General features: G+C 41.9%; 2 protein-coding genes and 2 long non-coding RNA genes across 5 annotated transcripts in view; 1 reads left to right on the top strand and 3 right to left on the bottom strand.

The window, feature by feature from the left end:
- Positions 1-506: 506 nt before the first annotated feature.
- LOC116458626 (uncharacterized) lies at positions 507-6,887 on the bottom strand. Its single transcript, XR_004245376.2, has 2 exons — positions 6,302-6,887; positions 507-4,734 (listed from the first exon to the last, which is right to left on the bottom strand). It is a non-coding gene; the product is annotated as an uncharacterized LOC116458626 (long non-coding RNA).
- Positions 6,888-6,906: 19 nt separating this feature from the next.
- LOC131381953 (uncharacterized) lies at positions 6,907-8,260 on the bottom strand. The gene is made up of 3 exons (XR_009211041.1): positions 8,125-8,260; positions 7,732-7,856; positions 6,907-7,045 (listed from the first exon to the last, which is right to left on the bottom strand). It is a non-coding gene; the product is annotated as an uncharacterized LOC131381953 (long non-coding RNA).
- A 128-nt stretch (positions 8,261-8,388) lies between these two features.
- Positions 8,389-10,801, bottom strand: TUG1 (taurine up-regulated 1). The gene is made up of 2 exons (XM_058431889.1): positions 10,774-10,801; positions 8,389-10,564 (listed from the first exon to the last, which is right to left on the bottom strand). The coding sequence occupies exons 1-2, from the start codon at positions 10,799-10,801 to the stop codon at positions 10,095-10,097; spliced, it is 498 nt and encodes a 165-aa protein (XP_058287872.1). The 3' UTR covers positions 8,389-10,094.
- A 71-nt stretch (positions 10,802-10,872) lies between these two features.
- Positions 10,873-21,097, top strand: part of MORC2 (MORC family CW-type zinc finger 2) — a 43,089-nt gene continuing 32,864 nt past the window's right edge. For both annotated transcript variants that reach the window (XM_032138421.2, XM_032138420.2), the window contains exon 1: positions 10,873-12,084. In XM_032138421.2, coding sequence (XP_031994312.1) covers positions 12,017-12,084 — 68 coding nt within the window. In that variant the 5' untranslated portion in view covers positions 10,873-12,016. The remainder of the gene's footprint in view (positions 12,085-21,097) is intronic.

Genomic DNA, 21,097 nt, shown 5'->3' with positions numbered 1-21,097 from the left:
ATTAAAAGTATTATAGCACTTAAGGGAAGAGTGTTTCAAGAAGCTGGTGGGATTTATCTGTGCTGCTGAAAGTTCAGGTAAGATGCATGTGTAATGGATTTAGCAATGAAAAGGTCACTATTGACCTTAACTGCAGTGACATTGGAATAATTCAAGGATTTTTTTTTAAAAAGTGACTTTCCCCCTGCTTTCTGCCTAATGTGGATACTGCAATAGTCTTAGTAGATTAACATCAGTCAAGAACTAGAATAATCTTTGATAAACCTTAAAACCGCAAAATTCTGATAATCCAAATAAACTCACTTGAAGGAGACATGCTTAAAAAATTAAGGAACAATTACTGAGCTCTGAGTTCCTCAAACAAGCAATGGTATAGCAATCTGTCAACTTGAGTAATGAATGATTTATATTTGATATTTACTAACATAAAAGTGGGTATTTTTAATCATTTGATAAAACAGGCTCAGTGTTGAATAACTTGCCAAGGTCAAACAGTAAGCACTAAATTTAATTTAAAAAATTCTTTATTTAAAATAAAGTTTAAAAGTAATGTGGGTAGTGTAAAATATTAATACAGAAATGTATAAAGTTGAAAGTTTCATGTGATCTACACTGTTCAAAGCAAGCTGTGAATAGACTTTTCTATGCATTTATAAACATAAGCACACACATTTTAAAATGGGTTCACACTGTACACTTTTCTATTAATAACTTGCTTCACCTAATGTATCATGGCCATTTTTCCATACACAATGAATGTACTTTATTCATTTTAATAGATACAAGATTTTCCTATATGGCTGAACCATACCTTAACCTATCCTTTAATGACAGACACTTAGGTTTTCTATTACTTTCTACCATGTCATTTTTATGCTTCTGTGGTATCTTAATTCTCTTAGTTCCTGTTTCATTTTGTCTTCCACTTTGGAAAGTAATTTCAGTGACCATGACCTCTAGCTTAATAAATACTTGGATCTGTCAAGTTTCAATGTTGGTAGACATATTAGTCTGGATTCAATTTCAAGTAATAGAAACCCAACTCAAAGTAACTTAAGCAAAAAAGGGTATTTATTGGTTCACATAACTGAAAAGTCCAGGGGATATTCTAGCTTCAGGCACGGTTGGATCCAGGGGCACAAACGTTGTCATCAGGATTCAAGTCTCTCCATATTTTGGCTCTGCTTTCCCCTGCACTGGCTTCATTCTCTACATGGTAGGCCCTGTTGGTTTGAGGTTTTCATCCTACAAAGCTAAAGCATCTCAGTAAAGAGAGCTTCCCCTCCACAGTTCAGATGGATTTGATGATTGATGAGGTCTGAATTACATGTTCACCCACAAAGCTCAAGGTTGGGTCAGACTGTCCAAACCACAGACTGAAAATAGGAAGAGGTGGTTTTAGGAAACATCAGGGAGTTGTTACAACAAGATGGAATGGATGCTGGGCAATTAAAAACTACTGATGTCCAGGATAAGAACAGATATGAAAAGGCTTAATTGTGGCTTAAGAAGTTGAATGGTAACAGCTGGCATGGTTTCTCCCTTGGTTATAAAAGTATTCTAAAAAAACACCATGAGAGATAAGTTTGTCCTGTCCTCAAGAAGTCTGTAATCCATTTGAATGGAATAATAATCATGTCCAATAGCATACATTGGATGAAACCACAGTTTCAATACAAGCAAACTCAGTGGTCATGAGTCTGAGAGCCCAACTGTCCTGCTGATCTGAAGCAAGACAACTAGCCTTCTACATCAAATAATTCTGTGAGGCAATTTGAGTCAGACGTAAATTTTAAGTACCGTGGAAACTTTTCTTCTTTTGCCAGGTTGAACTGGTACAGTTCTGCGTGTACTGGTGAATCGGATTCATTTCTGCAGTACTGAAGGAGAGAAATGGACACAGCTTTCGATCTGCTGTATTCCTTCCAGACCTGATAGATGAGGTTCCAGGTGCTGAAAATGAACAATTACATACAGGAATAGAGGCCTACTCTGCACTTAAAAATATCTTTAAAAAAGTTGCTGGTCAAGGAGTATACAGCAACGGTCCTTCCTGTTGTGAACATTGAGTCCTAGTGGGTGAGGTGTGGGTTGTTTCTATTAAAAATCCTTGTTGTATTGGGCACAAGATAGACTGAAATTGGCTGTAGTCTTCTCAAGGTGAGTCTAATTGCAGCAACATGTGAAAAAGGCAGGCAAGAGCTGAGTCAGGAAAATAGACAAGCAGGGTACCTTCAGAAAGGCCAGCCATACTAATAGCCAGAATATGATCTGGAAGAACCGACAGATCAATAAGGAAGCTCTGTAAATTAGTTTTTACTCTAGGTACTCAGGGGTTAATCCATAGGGCTTATTCTGGATACAGTTTTCTGATCTTACAGAGCCAGTCAGGTACATCATCTTTCAGTTTCTTGCTCATCTGCCAAAGAACTTTCAGCTCAGGAGAAGGCCTTATCCTCAATCAGACTTGAGGTTCTGTTTAGGAGTCTATGCTACATCTGGGAGTGACAGGGTCAGCAGAGCCAGGTTTGTCAAAGTTGGCCCTACTTTCTTTGGTAATCAAGTCGTCATTTTTTTAACTCAGCCGATCTCTGAGAATCATCTTACAAGCAAGTCAAGACCTCAGATTGGTTGAATGGTGCTGTTCAAAGATTTAGATGAGATCTGAGGCATGGAGACATGGAGATAGTATACAGACTCCTAGGTTTAAGCTTTAGGTTTTTTGCTTTTCTAATCACCAATTCTTATATACAATGTATATTTTAGACTTGAGCAGATGATCATCTTCATCTTAAGTCATTCCTTTTGACTGAGTATGGCAGGATTAGAGGAAATGGCAGTGTAGATCAATGTCTTTTTCTGTAAAGTACAGGAAAAATCAGAGAGAAAAAAAGAGCTGACAATTTGAAGTTAGTAGAAAATTGAAGATAATTTCTTCTTAACAAATAATAGTTGTATATACAAGGCGGCTAGTCATCCAGATTTTATTTTTATTTGTTGAGGCTGAGCAGTCTACAGCAACCAGACCTAGGCCTTGTTTGACGAGATGTAGAGTGGAGTCATGTAATCACAATTGGCCTAGAGAGAGACAAGGATATAAACAAGCTACTCCCAATGTTTAACCAGTGCATTGACTCGAGTAGCTCAGGATAGCTGGCCTTTAAATTGACTGGGAAGTAAAGAATGAGTTTTCTCATGACACACATCAAAGTCTCCTTGTTCAACATGATCTGGTCTGACAGTTCATAAACTGAATCCTTCCTGCTGAAACAGATAAGTTGTCTTTATGTCTGTTACAATGCCTGCCTTAAATATATATCATGGCAAGGAATGAAGTCAGCTGCTCTGAGTCAGTGTAAAGTGACAGTATTGAGACTGATGTGGTTCCGCTAAAATATCCACAAGGACAAAAGCTCTTAAGTCTACTGACAAAATCCTTAGCTGCAGTCTTCATAGATTTTGTTTTTCAAATCAGTCTGTTTCCAGCAAAAAGGTAGGCAATAAGCTATCGGAAATGCCCAGCAACTAAGCTATCATGGCCTGCTCAAAGGGCCAGCCTCCAACTATCCCTACCACCTATAGTTGGTGGTATCAGATATCAAAAGATTCATCTTAAAAGAATATCTCTCGGCACAAGGCAGAGCAATTAAAAAAAAAACTATTACTGGCTAGAAGAAACTTTTCCAAATGGTTTCATTTTAAATCACATGAGAAGGGGTGTTCAAAGATTGTCTCTTGAAGTTCAACTGTTAAAGTGAGCTGAATAGTCATAATAATTCTGAAGAATAGGCAGATATGCCAGTGATGAAGAAAAAAGAATTCAGCTTTTTTTTTTTTTTTTAAAAGGTTATTAGCTCATTTATCTTGGAAACAGTAGTTAAACTGAATAAAAACCAAGGGGCAGTATAATTGCTACTGGTTGAGTCATACAGTGATGTGTAGTTTGGTAAAGAAGATGAATGATAAATATTGAGCCCCTTTAGGAAATGTTGCCAGTATTTGAATTCGGCTTTTATAGTTATCTCTTGTACACGAAGTAGAGTACCATGGCTGATAACAAGAGGTCAAATGTACAAGTTGCTCTAATGTGGCCTCAATGAGGCACCAGCTTCAAAACCCGCTTGCTGGTAATTCAGGTATTCATGGAGGGTCAAGACTTCAAAATCATGTACTTCAAGTACCAGTAGAGCATCTGGTGTTGCTTAAGGGAGTCTGTCAGTGTAGGGTGCATAGAATTGTTCTCTGGCTATATCCCATTCTAGGAATCACTGGATATCCATCTGGAGTGGAGGGCTGTTAATCTAGGTTCACTTGACACCATCTTCAGCCCATGATCATTCCTGGGGTCAAAGACATGCCTGTCTTCTTGCACTCTTCTAAGTTCGCACACAGTATTTCTAAGAATGTTCAGCATCTACTGAACATGAACTGTGCTGAGTGGAGGTACAGAAAAGACTGGAATGACATTCAGGTCAAACATATTGCTGTCTGGGGCAGTGGTTTTCAAACTGTGTTCAGAAGAGTTCAAGGTGTTGTAAGGAAGTCCCCTTAGGTGTCACCACGGTGGTAAAGGAAGATAGTTGTAGCAGGCTTCAGGCCCCTACTCTTGCTTCACTACTTCATCCAGAGCAGCTTCACTTTTACTCTGGGCTTCTGCAGTTTTCACTCAAAGGGCTTCATGGCCACAAAGCCTTTGGAAAACCAATGATCTAAGAATACGTCGGTCACAAAACGCTGAAATACAAAAAATAGGTTACAGAAAGCACAAACTGTAAGCAAAGCCTGTGGTAAACCAAGGTGTTTTCCTATTCTTTCCCTAATATGGACCACATTACAGGCTGATGGAGTTAGAACTCATCTGCTATAAATTTTGATTGCCTGCAGTTGGGCTTGTAAGTATCTATCAGAGAACAAGGCTAATGATTTTCAGTTGCAACAGCACTGGGGTTTTTGCCTAAGGTTGCAAAATGCATCCAATTCTTTGTAAATATTACTCCAATAAGTCCATGGCTGGATGACTTCTCAAGCATTATCTCAAGGAGGTACATCTCAAGAAAATATCTCCTCATCCCTTTTCTCCCCTTCCCAACCTCCTTAACCCACCTGAGATGCAATGCCCTTGAACTAAAGTTACAGGACAATTCTAGGGATACATAAGTATATTGCTAAATGTCACGGAATTTATCCAATTTGGGGTGAGTTAGCTTTCCTCCATTCCTTTCCTATGTCTCCCCATACATCTTCCAGAGATTCCCTTGACAGAAAATAAAAGTAATGGTCAAGATGCAAGACTCTCAGGTGACAGACATACTAATTCAACCATTAATAAGAAGGTATGAGAAAGGGGGATTTTGAAGATGCTGTTTATTCTGGGGTGCCCAGGGCAATCTGTTGGCAATCACGAAGCACTGGTTACACTGCTCTAAAGCAGTTTCTGCATTCCATTAGATGGAATGATGCAAAAAATATCCTTCTGTGTTTGATTAAACTTAGGACACAATGGGTTAAACAGCAAAATGGAACTCTTTGCTACAAGTCTTTTTTTTTTTTTTTAATTAGACTTCTGAATTTAAGCACAGAAGCAGTAGTAATTTGCTGCAAGTCTCCTGGGATCCTTTAATACATTATACCTCAATGTAGACTGGGGGAAGGGCCATGTCTTACATACTTTACTATCTTACTAGGTAACAGCTTTCTCCATGTCATATTTATACACACACACACACACACACACACACACACATAAATACTGCCTTAAAAACAGGTGGCTCATTTTGTGTAAATACTAGTTGCCAAAGACGGGACCACAGATAAGCTTTTAGGGCCTAGGAGTATTAGTAAGTCTTAAAAAATCTAAAAGTAGCTTTGTTGTTAGAACATGTCCCGTTTTTGACTTGACAATCTACCACCATGGAGATATTATGCCCTTAAACCGTGGGATATTGCCATGGGATTCTGGTCTAGATGTAGCTATCACATGATAATACTTAAGACATCCTATGTGACTAGGGGCACCAGATCAGGAAGCTGGAAAATTTCCCGAGGTTCCCAATACCCAGCCATTTTAACACTGTGGGTAAAATGGAGGCTAATTCTAAGGAGAGTACTGGACTGGGAGTCAGAAAGCCTGGCCTCTACCACTTTCACAGCTGTGTCACCTTGGATAATGCTTAACTTTTAAAATTTACATTCCCTCATTTCCAAAAAGGGATTATAATTCACTGTTATTTTGGTAATTGAGATAAATGTATGTACAAGTGCTTTGAAACTGTAAAGCGCATTATAAACAAAGGGGATTTACCATAGAGGTTCTACCTTGATGTATCAAGAGAAGCCTTTTCTGGAATCTGATGCGGCCTTGTGAGATGCTGTTAGGTAAGGGGACTCCTTGGTAGAATTTCTTACATTTGTGTAAAAAGTTCTGGTTCCTGAGTAATTCCAAAGAAGATGCTATGAGTTCACTGTGCCTTTGATTTGATCCCAATGGGTCAGAATATGTTCTCTCATTCAGTAGGCTACTACAGGATTTGAAGTAGAAAAAACAGGGTCCAGTGACCTTCACGGGATCCTGGATGTTCATGAATTTCAATCATTTGAGACTGTGGGGTGTGGTCCAATGCTGCTCTCAAAAAGATGTTGCCTTTCTTCAGAGAGCATTAATAACTAAAAAATCCCCTGGTCCAAATTTATTATGTGTCTCTGAAGGCTTTAACTGAGGAAATGAAATGCACACTCATGGAACAAACTAGGCCTTTGTTGTGATAAAACAGCTTTAGCTATTTGGCTTGAGGACTCTGACTTCACTATAAAGGGCTGTGCTGAATCTGGGTAGAACAGGACAGGAGCGGAGGTAAAGGCCACATCATGATGGCTGAATGCCTCCTGGGTCACAGTGGTCCACTGGAATCGGTGTCTTCTTCAGTAGCAAGATGGTAGGAATCATCTCGGGCAAAAATCCAGGTACCAGGTCTGTAGGCTGATGGAATAGCACAGGGAAGGTAGTCAGAAGGTCCAGGTGAACACTCAGCAATCAGGAGGCACAGGACTAGAAGGGGCAGGAACAAAACAGGTAAGATAACAAATGCATGGAATTACAAACACAGGACTCTAAGTGGGTCTGCTGTCAGCACATCAGCAGCCTCATGGCTGTTAATTCTTGATGAGCCTGGTGAGCCTGGTTTAGGCAAAGACAAATGATAAATGAAAACAAACAACAGCAATCCAAAAAAGAAAACACAAAAGTCTGATTAACACTCTCGACTTGTGGGAACTGTCTCAGCGAAGCAGCAAACAGAAACTAAGCCTCATACTTTGGGAGAGTAATTTGATCGGATTCAGGGTACTGGGCATTTTTTGGAGGGGAAAGGAAGTGGCTCCACAAGTGGCATAAACTGAGATTTTAAGTTTATATACCAATAAAAAAAAAGGAGACATTGTCCCTCTTCCTCTTCCAATGCCTTCCTCAAATTGTCTTATGACCTTCTCCTTTTAAAAAGCTGTCCTTTCACCTTAACAAGATTCCATCTTAAGTAGGAGAGAATAAGGTCTTGGTCCTTCTGTATGAAATACCCCATTCAACATATTGGTTTCTCCTTATGTCTGAGGGCTCCCTAGATCAAAATTTAGAATTAAAAAACATTAAAACATAAAGAAACATGACCCATATCTAGCGACTTTTCTACTCATTAAGAGTAATTTTAGTTATCACATAGCAATTAAGAAAACACTTACTGAGTGGTTATTCTGATAGCCTGCTCTCTAAACTCCTCCTTCCTAATAAATGCATCTTGGTATGTTGTGGTTTATGTGGGCAAAGATGCACTAAACAAGGACCCTGCTTTCAAGGAGTCTGCTATCTGCAAAGACAGTAAATGCAGGCAAGTAACTATTTTCCAGGATTTTGTATACAGATAGAGGATACATAATGAAATGTCATCAAACTGAAAAGCTCTATTCTGGCTAGTTAGGAGACTCATGGAAAAGAGGACATAAGAGTTGGATACTGACAAAATGGCAGTTTTGACAGATGAAAAGCCAGAGAGGAGCAGTTCCGAAGTAGAAAGAGAGTATGAACAAAAGTGCAGAGATGGTAAAGAATAAGGCATTTTGGAAAATGGCAAGTACCATAATTCACTTTGGATGGAGCGTCCTCAGTCTGCACTGAGGGTCTGGACAGAAACTCAGGTCTTCTAATTCCCAGTAACAGTGCTGGTGGTAGTGCTTGCTCAGTCGTTGTCTCTTTTCTCACAGCAAGGTCAACAGTCCCAAAATTCAAAAATAAAAAAAAAAAAATCTACCTCCAGTGTTCCTGCCGCATCCTGACAAGCTCTTTTGGGTTCCAGGACCAGTTCTTGAAAATCTGGCAATCTGGAGTCCATGGCTGTGGCTACACTGAAAGTTATCTGCTCCAACTACTGCAGAACACTGCAGTGAAATCTTTTCAACCTCCAATCCTGGACATCTCATGTTTTGCCACAGAATTTCAAGCTTTGAGTTCCAGTTGTTTTTTTTTCCCTCCTTTCTGCTGAGGAAAGCATCTTATCACTACAGTCTTAAGAGTCTTTTGAGGTACATCCAGATTTAATTACAAAAGAGCGAAAAGACCAACACTTTTTTTTCTCCAAAACAGTCATTTCTCTGGAAGTGAGATTATCTGTCTCTGCCCTTTAGGAAAAGGGAATAATCAATTGATTTTTTCAGACATTTGAATGAAACAGCATAACTGGCTAACATCTAATCAGACAAAATACACTTACATGTGTTTGTGTTCACTTGCTTAGGGCTGTACCACTTGGTGAGCACCACTCCACAAAACGAAAATGTTTGAAATCCAATTGTTCAAACATTTTTATAGTGTTTGTTGGATAATGGTCTGAGATTTGATAAAAGCAGCTGACAACTAACAAAGAAGCAAAAACTGGCATCTTGGACATCCTAGTATTACACTTGCAAGCAATTAGAAAACAAGGAGGGCCAAGGAAAAAGTTAAGCATTGAATCACTTCCAAATCTACTGATTTTGAGGTTCCGCAGTAGTTCTAACAAAACTTTTCAGACAATGTTAACTTTCGATTAAGAAAGAAAAAAACCCCAAACATCTTCAGGAATTCCATGCCAGGTTCAGTCTCTTACAGTGAGCCCGCTTGCTAAAAGTCCACGTGCACCATTAATTAGCTGGGCTTGGCAGCACCATGTAAAAAGAAGCCTATTCACCACCAACCACACAGACTAGACATGTAAAGTAGGATCAAGTAATGGATGACAACCATGGTCGTGGAATATGGTAAATGAGAGTCAGAAAGGTACAGGCACCGGTACAAGCAGCAGAAAACAGAGTTGCCGGGCCAAAGATAAAATAGGCTTATTTAAATAGGATGCTACAGAACACATCCACTTCTAATTGTAGCTGCTTTACATTGGGTGCCATTGTACCATATGCATCAGCCACCCTTCAGGCACCCCATGGTGAAAGAAAAGGATTCAGAATAGAAGCCAAGCAGGGGACTGTTGTTAACCCCGAATATCCATTATGCATAGAAACAGCTCACATATCCCAGGGACTCAAACAGGGCTTCAAATTGGTTGTGAAGGGTCCCAAATGACATCTAGGCCTCAGTTTCCTCTCTGTAGCATGAAGAAAGTGTGATTCTTAACTCTTCTGGGTCACAGTCCCCTTGGAAAACTTGCTAGCGATGGATCATCATTCCCCTAAAACGCATTCCCACAAATTCCTATCATTCCCCCAAACCGCACATTCCCACAATTTCAGGAAGTTTGGGGATCCCCAACTCCAATCCAAGGTTCCCAGGTTCAAAACCCAAGGATTGGGGAACTGCTAAGTTTTCTTACAACTCAAAAAAAATCACAAACAATAACCATCCTTTACGTACACCCACGCTTTATAGTTTACAAAGCGATTTCAACCCCACACACATTGATAGGCAGAGGAGGAAACTGAGGCGCAGACAAATTACAGAGTGACTCGCCTAAGGTCACTCCGCCAGCTGGTGGCTAGGCCCGGAAGCAAACCCAGCTCTTCCGACACCGGAGCTCGTCTCCCCACCCCGGGGCTGCCGCCAGAGCTCCCGCCCCTCACTAAGGCGGCATAAGGAGGAAAAGGCAAAGTAGAAATCCCACAACCAACCATCCTCCGGCCCCCTCCTGTCCCCCCAACTGGGTCCTTGCAGGCCCCGAAGGGTGGCGCCAGGCCTCCAGGCCGGCCCCGGCCACCCCCGCCTCCCCGGCCGCTCCAAATCCCGCGGCCGCTGCCGCCGCCGCCGCCTCCCCCGGAGCGGGGCGGAGCAGCTGCCCGCCGCCGCCGACCACACGGACGACTCCTCGTCGAATCGCAAACGCATAGGCCGCCGCCCGAGTTCTGCGTACGAGAAGAAAGACGCGGCGCGAGCGCCAACGGCCACCGGGCGCGCGCCGCGGCGGCCGGGCCTGCGCCCCAAGAGCTGGATGCCAGAGCAGGAGAAAGAGCCGCCAACCGATCGCTCGATCGACCGCACGCCCGTTCCTTCGCCCTACCAGACCCGGGAGGGGGGGAGGGCGCGCCAGGGCTTCTTCGAGTTAGGGGCCTGACTCCCCGGCGACGAGACAAAATGGCTCCTCCGGTCCGCACCGCAGCTACCGTCCCGGCTGCGTTGCTCGGCCCGCCCCCGGTACTGTTTCTTTAAATGGCGGAGAGGGTCAGGAAAGCAGGAAGAGAGGCGCACGCTGTCACGTGACAGGGGCGGGACCGGCGAACCAAGATCCGGTCACATGGGGACACGCAGCTCGCCAATCAGGAGGCTGTGCATCAGGGCGGGGGCGGGAGGAGCTGCAGCTTTGTGATTGGCTGAATGCTCCGCGGAGGCTTCGGGGGTTTGGGGCGTCGGGGAGTGTGCGAGGTGGCCGCGGCTGTGTGCACTAGCGGAGACAAAGCGGTGGCTGTGGTGTCTGTGACGGCGGCGGCAGAGCAGCTCTAAACGCTGAATTTCGTGTTGCTGAGTCCTGTCACCATCTCAACTAGCTCGGCGCGCGGGCGGCGGCGGAGGCGGCGGCGGCGACGGCGGCGGCGGAGGCGGCAGCAGCACATGGTTCCAAGAGCGCGCTGCGGCTGTTGGGTTCCAATTCCGCGGGGAGGGACAAAGGCAGTTGTGAGATCCGGGTAGTGCCCGGTCAGGTGGTGCGCTCGCCACTGCCCTCGATCCGGTCCATGAAAGCCGGGAGTAGCTCCTCTTCGTGAGGAGGCCGCCACGGACCGAGGCCCGGGAGGGCCTGGGAGGCTGAGGCTGTTGTCTGAGGGACGTGGGGGCGGGGCGCGGCCTGCCCGAGGTGCTGTGGGCGGGTCATTTGTGAGGTGTTTATGTGGGCCAAGTGTGAGGTAATCTGACCACCACCCAGAACTGGGTTTGGTCTGGCTTTGAAAAAAGAAATCGTGAGTGCCTAGGAGCTTTTTCAGTTGGGAGTTGGTGAAGCTGCAACTTGCGCCATATAACACTCCATCGACATCTTGGTCTCTGGTCTTGGGCCTGTTTAAGAATCCTGGCATCACGTGTGGCGAAGACATGGCTGATCAGTTTTCTGACAGAAGTGGGTAAATTTCCGGATTGGTAAATTTTCTAACAGGAAATTTCGGGGAACCAAAAAAGGCTGGAAGAACATGAAGATGGAGCAGTCATAAACCGCCCACTCAAGGACCATCTCCTTCAGGACCATCCACACGAGACTCAGATTGTCTGAATTGAGCTATCGCAACTTCATGCCAAAAGCTCCTTAAAGCTACAGATTTATGACATAGTTCCTTCCAAAATATTACATCGTAATCATTGAGAAGATTAAAAAAACATTTGAAGAAATTGTAGTTTTAAACATCTCTGCATATATTTTGGATAGTTACTAGGTTACTTTAACTGTCATTAAGGAGCACAGACTTACTGAAGCCTTACTGGACGGAATCCTGGGAAACTGATATCATTATAAGATTATATTTCCCAGGTAGTGGGTGAAGGGCTGGAGACCTTATTGCAGTCATGGCTTTCACAAATTACAGCAGTCTGAATCGAGCTCAGCTAACGTTTGAGTATCTGCACACAAATTCGTAAGTATCCTCTAGGTGCCACTGAGGTAACCAGTAACTCGTTCCTTGATATTATATGGAAATCGTTTCCCCAGAAAATTTTGCTTTTTCACTTTTTGAGATGTATCCCACTGGAGTGAAATGTATCACTGGATATCTTGAGCTCTGTATTGAAGAACTGAGATCAGTGAAATACTTGTTGCTAATCCAGAAGAATCTGATTTTTATTGGATCAAAATTTTCTAAATGCAAACTAATTATTTGAAGTCAATATGTTGAGTTGTTTTATTCAAGTGTTTATAGGAATCCAACAAGTACTGCTCTATTGGATCGCCAAATATTGGACTATTTTAGTATCAACCGTTTCCCTCTGTAGTGACAACATCCTAAACAGTTAGGTTTATAACAAGTGTTTACTTTCTAACAAGAAAACAGAAGACATTTAAATGACAACTTTCAAGAAGAAAATTTTTATTTTTTCAGAAGTTGGCTTTATCTTCCTGGCAAATTGCTCCCTACATCCAATATTATTTGTATATGCTAAGCAGGAAATGGCAACTTGTTTATATCTCGATTTAGATAGTCTTTCCCCAAAATTTCCACAGAAACATACAGTGTTCATGGTTTTTGAGTTCATGAAGGAGTAATCTCATCACTCCAACATGGTCTGGAATGTTTCAGGTTTAATCCATATGCCCACTCTCTTGGAGGTTGTCCAGTAGAGTGAAAACTTCTTTAGTGTTTTAATACATTCACCTGTTACTTTTGAGGTGAAGGTAAGTGTTCTAACATTCTAGTACCTGGAGAGGAGATGAGCAGCTACATGAATGGTCCAGTCTCTGAAGAACCCCCTTCAGAGTTGAGAGTATAGACTTACATTATGTAGTAATAGTACAATGGTTTTTAGCTTTTTATGGAGAAGACAACATGTTTGTGATACCATAATGTCTGTAATATTTCTGCTATTTTTCCTTTGAAGGGAATAAAATTTTGCCAAGTAGTGAAGCAAATTGTCAAATGGTGAGAGCCTGGTTTCATTTTGTTTAGGAAGTTTGTTATTTTTTTGAGAGACGGAGTCTTGCTCTGTTCAGCCCAGGCTAGAGTGCAGTGGTGCAATCTCGGCTCACTGCAACCTTCACCTCCCAGGTTCAAGCGATTCTCCTGCCTCAGCTTCCCAAGTAGCTGGGACTACAGGCATGCACCACCACGCCCAGCTAATTTTTGTATTTTTTTAGAGAGACAGGGTTTCACTATATGTTGGCCAGGCTGGTCCCGAACTCCTGACTTCAGGTGATCCACCCACCTTGGCCTCCCAAAGTGGTGGGATTACAGGCGTGAGCCACCATGGCCGGCCTGTAGCAGTCATCTAGGCCGAATTCTCACACTTAAGTATGATGACCCTGAAACACACTTGGGTGAGGTTGCTGATCAGTGATTATTCAGCTAGTTGATAGCATAGCCTTGGGAAAAACCTTTAGTGTCCTTCTTAATATTTGACTGCCATATTAAGAACAAGCAGTTGAAGGCCACTTAAATGTTCATAGATGACTGTGTTTGATAAGTGGTTATCTCAGCTATGAATTTTGGAATGATGGCAAGTCTGGAATTACAGATTTTCTGATAATCTTGGAAGACCATGAACTGGACTTCAGAATTTCAGTTCTTGTTCCAGCTTCACCAAAGACTTTATGGGCTAATACTATTAACAACAGTTAATTGCTTCATGTCAGTCACTATTTTAAACATTGTCCAAAGCAATCTTTACAGGAAGCCTTTGGGATAAGGATTATTCCTATTTTGCATTTGAGGAAACTGAGGTTCAAAGAGATTAAATTACATGGTAATGGCTATATAGCTGCCAAGTGGCAGACTTAAACGGTGCCAAGATTTAAGACAGTGGGATTTATCTGGCCACAGTAGTTGGTGCTTTTAACCATTAGGCAGTGCCTACTGTAGTCAGTTTTACCTTCAAGAGCCTATTTGCATGTCTGTAAAGCAAAGGGTTTACTTCACAGTTTAAAATTCTTCAATTTTAGTTTATCTCAATGAATCTCTAAGGACTCTGGGATATTTCTCCCTTCTTTTTCCCCCTTTGCTATTTTATAGTTTATTGATAGATACTTGGCAGTGCCAAGGAAAAGAAAGAAACCAATTAAGTCATTTGTTTTAAGTTGGGGAATTTTCTGGGACTTTGACTTACCGATGTTGAACTGGAACCACCTGCTTGCGTGAACATTTGAGGGTTGGAGTACCATTTTGGAAGCTCTGGAATTTCTTACTTGGATCACAAATTCGACCTTAGAAGTTGTTCTACTTTTTGACGTATTAGTCCTACCAGAAGAAAGTATAAACCCTAAACCAACAAGATAAGTGTTTTATTTCTAATTTCAGGAGATTTTTAAAACATTGTGGTGACCTGATTGGAAGTTCATTTACAGAGAAAGTAAATTTTAAAATTCTCACATGGTGTGACTTGTAGCTCATAAAGATGGAAGATGAACCACCTCTGTGTAAAGTGGTTCAATAAGTCATCTTCAGAGAAGGGAAGATTTGTCTCTGTGTTCTCCTTTGTTCTGTTAAAGTCTTAGAAACACGAGACCATTTCATGGTGTCTGACATCTATAGTATTGTGAATTAGGAAATAAATGGTCCTTTGCTTACTTCTCATTTAATGTAGACTTAGAAGCAGTGACCAGATGAGAAGGGTGGAAATCAGTGTGGTGCAGTGAAAAGACCATGTGCTTGCAAACCAGCCAAACCTGGACTTGAGTGTTTCCTGGCTGTGTCCTTGGACAGGTCAACTTCTTGAATCTCAGTTTCTTCATGTATAAAATGCGGCTAATCTGACAGTTTTTACGAGGATTATGTAAAATGATGTTATAAAGTTCTTAGCTCATACGGTGGTACACAGTAAACATTGTGTGAATGGTGGGTGTTACTCTATAATAGTTTATATAAACCAGAAGTTGGTCAGTGTGGTGGCAACTTGTTTGGTGCTAGTCATTAGGCAGATCAGTTTTTAGTAAATTCTGGAGCATCTGTTGGAGACAGTGAACATCTGTCTTTTTTTGTATCAGGTCTTTGATAACTTTTGATGGTTATTCTCTTGGTTACATCAGCTTTTTAAGGCTTAAAGCAGGCCTGGGAAATAAATTCTCATGATAACCTGAAAGTCTTCAGCTAATTTAACATCAGATGTTGCTAGTATGAGATGATAAATGTTAGGGTTTTTAAGTAAAAGGAGTTTTATGCTGTTACTTGTCTTTGGTAGTGGGTTTTGTGACTGCTACTTCAGATGTAGTGGTGGTAGTGATGTTCATTTGGCATAAAATGTATATATTAAGTCACTTTGTTTGCAGTACTTCTAAGTGGTCTGACAGAGCAGGATGCTTAGATATAAGATGTTTGCTATTTATTTTTATTGGCACATTTAGTGACTTAACATCTTGGGCATGTATTTCTGGGTTTTTTTTTTTTTTTTTTAGTGGAGTCTTGCTCTGTCACTCAGGCTGGAGTGCAGTGGCACCATCTCGGCTCACTGCAACCTCCGCCTCCCAGGTTCAAGTGATTGTCCTCCCTCAGCCTTCCAAGTAGCTGGGACTACAGGCGCGTGCCACCATGCTTGGGTAATTTTTTGTATTTTTAGTAGAGACAGGGTTTCACTGTGTTAGCCAGGATAGACTCGATCTGTTGACCTCATCATCCACCTGCCTCGGCCTCCCAAAATGCTGGGATTACAGATGTGAGCCACTGCACCCAGCCCTATTTTCTGAGTTTTATGGGTATGTGAAGTGAATGTAGAGGAGCCTGTCAACTCAGAGACTTAGATTATTTATTACTTTAAGCCTGTTGAGTAGGCTCATACCTTAAATATATTAAAGCCATTTAAATGTAAAATGGTTGCTCTAGAATTTCTCAGCTTTATTTTCTAGCAATTAAGGCAATTAACTGTTGTCAGCACGTCCAGGAGCTCAGCAGAAGGTATCACTGTGTGATGGGCCTATGGATGATCTATTGGTTTACATTCAGGATGAATGTAAATAGGGAGACCATTTTCCTTACATAACAAGCTAATTTACACGTGAATTTGTCCCTGGAAATGCTAAGCTGCAAACTATTTATACTGTGACACAAGTGATATAAAAGCTGTGATCAGCCAGGCGCGGTTGGCTCATGCCTGTAATCCCAGCACTTTGGAAGGCCGAGGTGGGTGGATCATTTGAGGCCAGGAGTTCCAGCCCAGCCTGGCCAACATGGTGAAACCCCATCACTATTAAAAATACAAAAAATTAGCCGGGATGGTAGCTTGTGCCTGTAATCCCAGCTACTCGGGAGTCTGAGGCAGGAGAATCGCTTGAACTGGGAGGCAGAGGTTGTGATGAGTTGAGATCATGCTACTGCACTCCAGCCGGGGCAACAGAGCAAGACTCCATCTCTCAAAAAAAAAGCCATAATCAGTTGAAAGTGAACAAATTTTCAAAAAATCTTTGTCTTTTTCCAGTTGACCTTTCTTGGATCACATTCAAAGGATGTTTAGGTCTGTGAAGAAAAGAATTTCTAGGCCGGGTGCTGTGGCTCACGCCTGTAATCCCAACACCTTGGGAGGCCGAGGCAGGCAGATCGCGAGGACAGGAGATCGAGACCATCCTGGCTAACATGGTGAAACCCTGTCTCTACTAAAAATACAAAAAAATTATCTGGGCATGGCGGCGGGCGCCAGTAGTCCCAGCTACTTGGGAGGCTGAGGCAGGAGAATGACCTGAACCTGGGAGGCAGAGCTTGCAGTGAGCCGATTGCGCCACTGCGCTCCAGCCTGGGTGACAGAGCGAGACTCCGTCTCAAAAAAAAGAATTTCTTTTGATGTTTATTCTATCCCAAATGCTAGCTAGCAGTGAGTGTACTCTTGGAATATTATTTGGGAAAAAAGAATTTATGCAGTTGGTATAATTTTGATTCTTATGATTTTAAGAAATATTTAGAACTCTTGATTTTAGCATCTGGAAGATCTATGTTTAATCAGTTGGAGGTCTGGAAGAGATTCTGAGTATTATCTCTGACTTTACCAACAGTGGTCACAAAAGGCCTCTTTTATGATATGTACTGCCATCACAAAAGTACCCTTTGGCTACATTGTAAAGGCTACTGTTAGCTTATCTGAAATATGTATGTATGCATGGAACAGCATTGAGACTGTGTGAAACAACAAAGACCATTTAGAATTTTTTTTTTTTTTTTTGAGACGGGATCTGGCTCTTTCACCCAGGTTGGTGTGCAGTGGCGCAGTCTTGGCTCACTGCAACCCTCGCTTCTTAGTCTCAGGCCATCCTCCCACCTCAGCCTTTCAAGTAGCTGGAACTACAGGTGTACACCACCACACCTGGCTAATTTATTTATTATAAATAATAATTTATTTTTATTTCTCTACTTTTTGTAGAGATGGGGGTTTTGCCATGTTGCCCAGGCTGGTTTCAAATTCCTGGGCTCAAGGTATCTGCTGGCCTGGGCTTCCCAAAGTGCCAGGATTACAGGTGTGAGCCACTGCACCCTACCCGTTTAGAATTTTTTGAAAGTTCTAAATATGCAAGGCACATTCGTTTGTTTCTTTCTTTCTTTCTTTCTTTCTTTCTTTCTTTCTTTCTTTCTTTCTTTCTTTCTTTCTTTCTTTCTCTCTTTCTCTCTCTTTCTTTCTTTCTTTCTTTCTTTCTTTCTTTCTTTCTTTCTTTCTTTCCTTTTCCTTCCTTTTCTTTTCTTTTCTTTCTTGTCTTTCTTTCTTTCAGACGGAGTTTTGCTCTTGTCCAGGCCGGAGTACAATGGCCTGATCTCACAGTGTTGGCTCACTGCATGCAACCTCCGCCTTCTGGGTTCAAGCAATTCTCCTGCCTCAGCCTCCCAAGTAGCTAGGATTACAGGCATCTGCCACCACGCCTGACTAATTTTTTTGTATTTTTAGTAGAGACAGGGTTTCAACATGTTGGCCAGGCTGGTCTCAAACTCCTGAGCTCAAGTGATCCACCCACCTCAGCCTCCCAAAGTGCTGGGATTGTAGGCGTGAGCCACCACGCAAGGCACATTTCTAAGCACTGTGTGGCAGGTGCTTTGTGCTTGCCCTTTTGAGATCTGCTTATTGCATTCTAAATTTCTCATTCTTGTGGGATGCTATTGGAAAATACGTATTGCTAAGAAGCAGTTGCAATTTCTGTTTTGGTTTTCTTGTCCTAATGGCAGAGGGTGTCAAAATTAGTTTTCCAGAATATTCAGATTGACCATTCTCACTACCAAAGACTGGAAACTTAATTATTTATTCTGAAGTTAGTACATTCTGATGCAAGACGTGGTCTCATACTTACTATGGTTGTGCTCTTGTTTTTTTCTGGTAGCTGTATTTTTGAGATTCCTTGATTTACATTAAAAGTACAAACTCATGTTGAAATGAGAAGTATTGGGATAAAATTGGTTATTTTATATTTCTATATAACAATCCTCAAAATTAAAAATATTTAGGGTATATAAAATGAATTCAGTTTGTAAGTTTCTAAGTCACTTATGTTTGATAGGAAAATGACTGGTTGAAAGTTTGAGAACAAATGTTAGATTCACTTTTAACCAACATTACCTTTGGCAAGTCACCTTAATTTTTAAGCTTATTTCTCCCTATTTAGTGGGATAGTTTACAGAATACTTTTTGTTTATTCAGTTGGTAATTTGAAGAATTTAAAGTGGTAATTCTAGAGACATGTTTTTTGTTCTTTAAATTTTTTTTTTAAATTTTTACTGAGGGGGGGCACAAGACAGATATTTTTAATAATTAAACATATGGGCCGGGCACGGTGGCTCACGCCTGTAATTCCAGCATTTTGGGAGGCCGAGGCGGCTGGATCACCTGAGGTCAGGAGTTCAAGAGCAGCCTGACCAACTTGGTGAAACCCTGTCTCTACTAAAAATATTTTTAAAAATTAGCCGGGCATGGTGGCAGGCGCCTGTAATCCCAGCTACTCAGGAGGCTGAGGCAGAAGAATCGCTTGAACCCTGGAGACAGAGGTTGCAGTGAGCCGAGATCACGCTGCTTGTACTCCAGCCTGGGCAACACAGTCAGACTTTGTCTCAAAACAGAAAAACAAAACAACAAAAAAAACCATATGGCTGTTTTATGGACTTTTTTTTTTTTTTTTTTTGAGAAATCTGTCTTTTCCAGCCGGGTGTGGTGGCTCACGGCTGTAATCCCAGCACATTGGGAGGCCGAGGCAGGAGGATCACCTGAGGTTGGGAGTTCAAGACTAGCCTGACCAACATGGAGAAACCCCGTCTCTACTAAAAATACAAAAAAATTAGCCGGGCATGGGGACCCATGCTTGTAATACCAGGTACTCAAGAGGCTGAGGCAGGAGAATCGCTTGAACCCGGGAGGCGGAGGTTGCAGTGAGCGGAGATCGTGCCATTGTACTCCAGCCTGGGCAACAAGAGTGAAACTCTGTCTCAAAAAAACAAAAAAACTAAATCTGTCTTTTCCCTATAGTATAATTAATTAGATTTTATCCGGAAGAATTTGAACTCTATTTCCTAGGTGAATTGATGATAAAATTTCTTTTGGTTATAACATATTTGTCGTGCTGCCTTTGGATCAGCAACATATATATTCACTGATCTTGTTGGGGGAAAGGTCTTCCTATAATTCCACGAAGTGATAGCTTAATTCAAAATTTACATTTGTAGGCCGGGTGTGGTGGCTCAGGCCTGTAATCTCAGCACTTTGGGAGTCCGAGGCAGGCAGATCACCTGAGGTTGGGAGTTCGAGACCAGACTGGCCAACATGGTGAAACCCCCTCTCTACTAAAAATACAAAGTTAGCTGGGTGTGGTGGCGCATGCCTGTAATCCCAGCTATTCTGGAGGCCAAGGCAGGAGAATCACTTGAACCCAGGAGGTGGAGGCTGCAGTGAGCCAAGATCACGCCATTGCACTCCAGCCTGGATGACAAGAGTGAAACTCTGTCTCAAAAACAAAACAAAACAAAAAAATTGCATTTGTAAAAATTTGGAGTTACTTGAGGAAGAAAAAACAACATTCCTGGAGAGTTTAGTTATGGATGTTTATTTAATAAATGTTTTACATTTTGTTTACAATATGGTAAGCGATCAGAGATCCTAGATGCTGGTTATTTAATATTGATATATTTCATTAAACAATTTTTACTTTAACTGAAAATTGGCTGAAACTTTTTACTTTGGCTGGAACTCTATGCAAAAAATTGGAGTAACATGGATATTTTTGAAAAATTGATGGTCATGTATTATGTGGGTTAATTTTGTATTTAATCAAAAGTCAAGTGTTTTTTTTTTTGGGTGGTTCTATGTGGACACATCCTAATTTGATATGAGGACTATTGTGGAAAAGAGCACAAATTAAACAGTATAAATTGCACATGCTCAATGTATAACTTATTAGCATTTTGTTTTACCAATACTTGTGTGTCATCTACCAGTGAAGAAAGGAAGCTCATACACTTTTGTGTAATTTATAAGCAAAAATATCCCATTTGAAAGAGAAGGTAAAGAGAATAACTCATTTTATGACTTTCTCAGAATTTGGCTAAAACCAGAATTTTCTCTACATTAAAGAAAGTAATCCGGCCGGGCGTGGTGGCTCACGCCTGTAATCCCAGCACTTTGGGAGGCCGAGGCGGGTGGATCATGAGGTCAGGAGATTGAGACCATCCTGGCTAACACAGTGAAACCCCGTCTCTACTAAAAATACAAAAAATTAGCCAGGCACTGTGGCGGGCTCCTGTAGTCCCAGCTACTTGAGAGGCTGAGGCAGGAGAATGGTGTGAACCCAGGAGGCGGAGCTTGCAGTGAGCCGAGATCGTGCCACTGCACTCCAGCCTGGGCGACAGAGCCAGACGCTGTCTCCAAAAAAAAAAAAAAGTAATCCAAGACCCTTTCCAACAGTTCCTTCTAGGATGACAAGAGCTTGCTTGGTGTGGTTGCCTAGGGCCCCTGTTAAAATTAACCCCTTCAAGGAGGGGAACCAGTGGTCAT

This window comes from Hylobates moloch, unplaced genomic scaffold (assembly GCF_009828535.3).
Source record: "Hylobates moloch isolate HMO894 unplaced genomic scaffold, HMol_V3 SCAFFOLD_19, whole genome shotgun sequence".
In the NCBI taxonomy this organism is placed as follows: Eukaryota; Metazoa; Chordata; class Mammalia; order Primates; family Hylobatidae; genus Hylobates; species Hylobates moloch.
This window is presented reverse-complemented; position numbering and strand designations above follow the sequence as displayed.

Coding starts and splice junctions, on each gene's coding strand:
- TUG1 (XM_058431889.1), bottom strand. CDS start 10,801: ATGCACAGCCTCCTGATTGGCGAGCTGC. Junction 10,565..10,773: donor CCTCCTGATTGGCGAGCTGC/GTGTCCCCATGT, acceptor CCTAACTCGAAG/AAGCCCTGGCGCGCCCTCCC.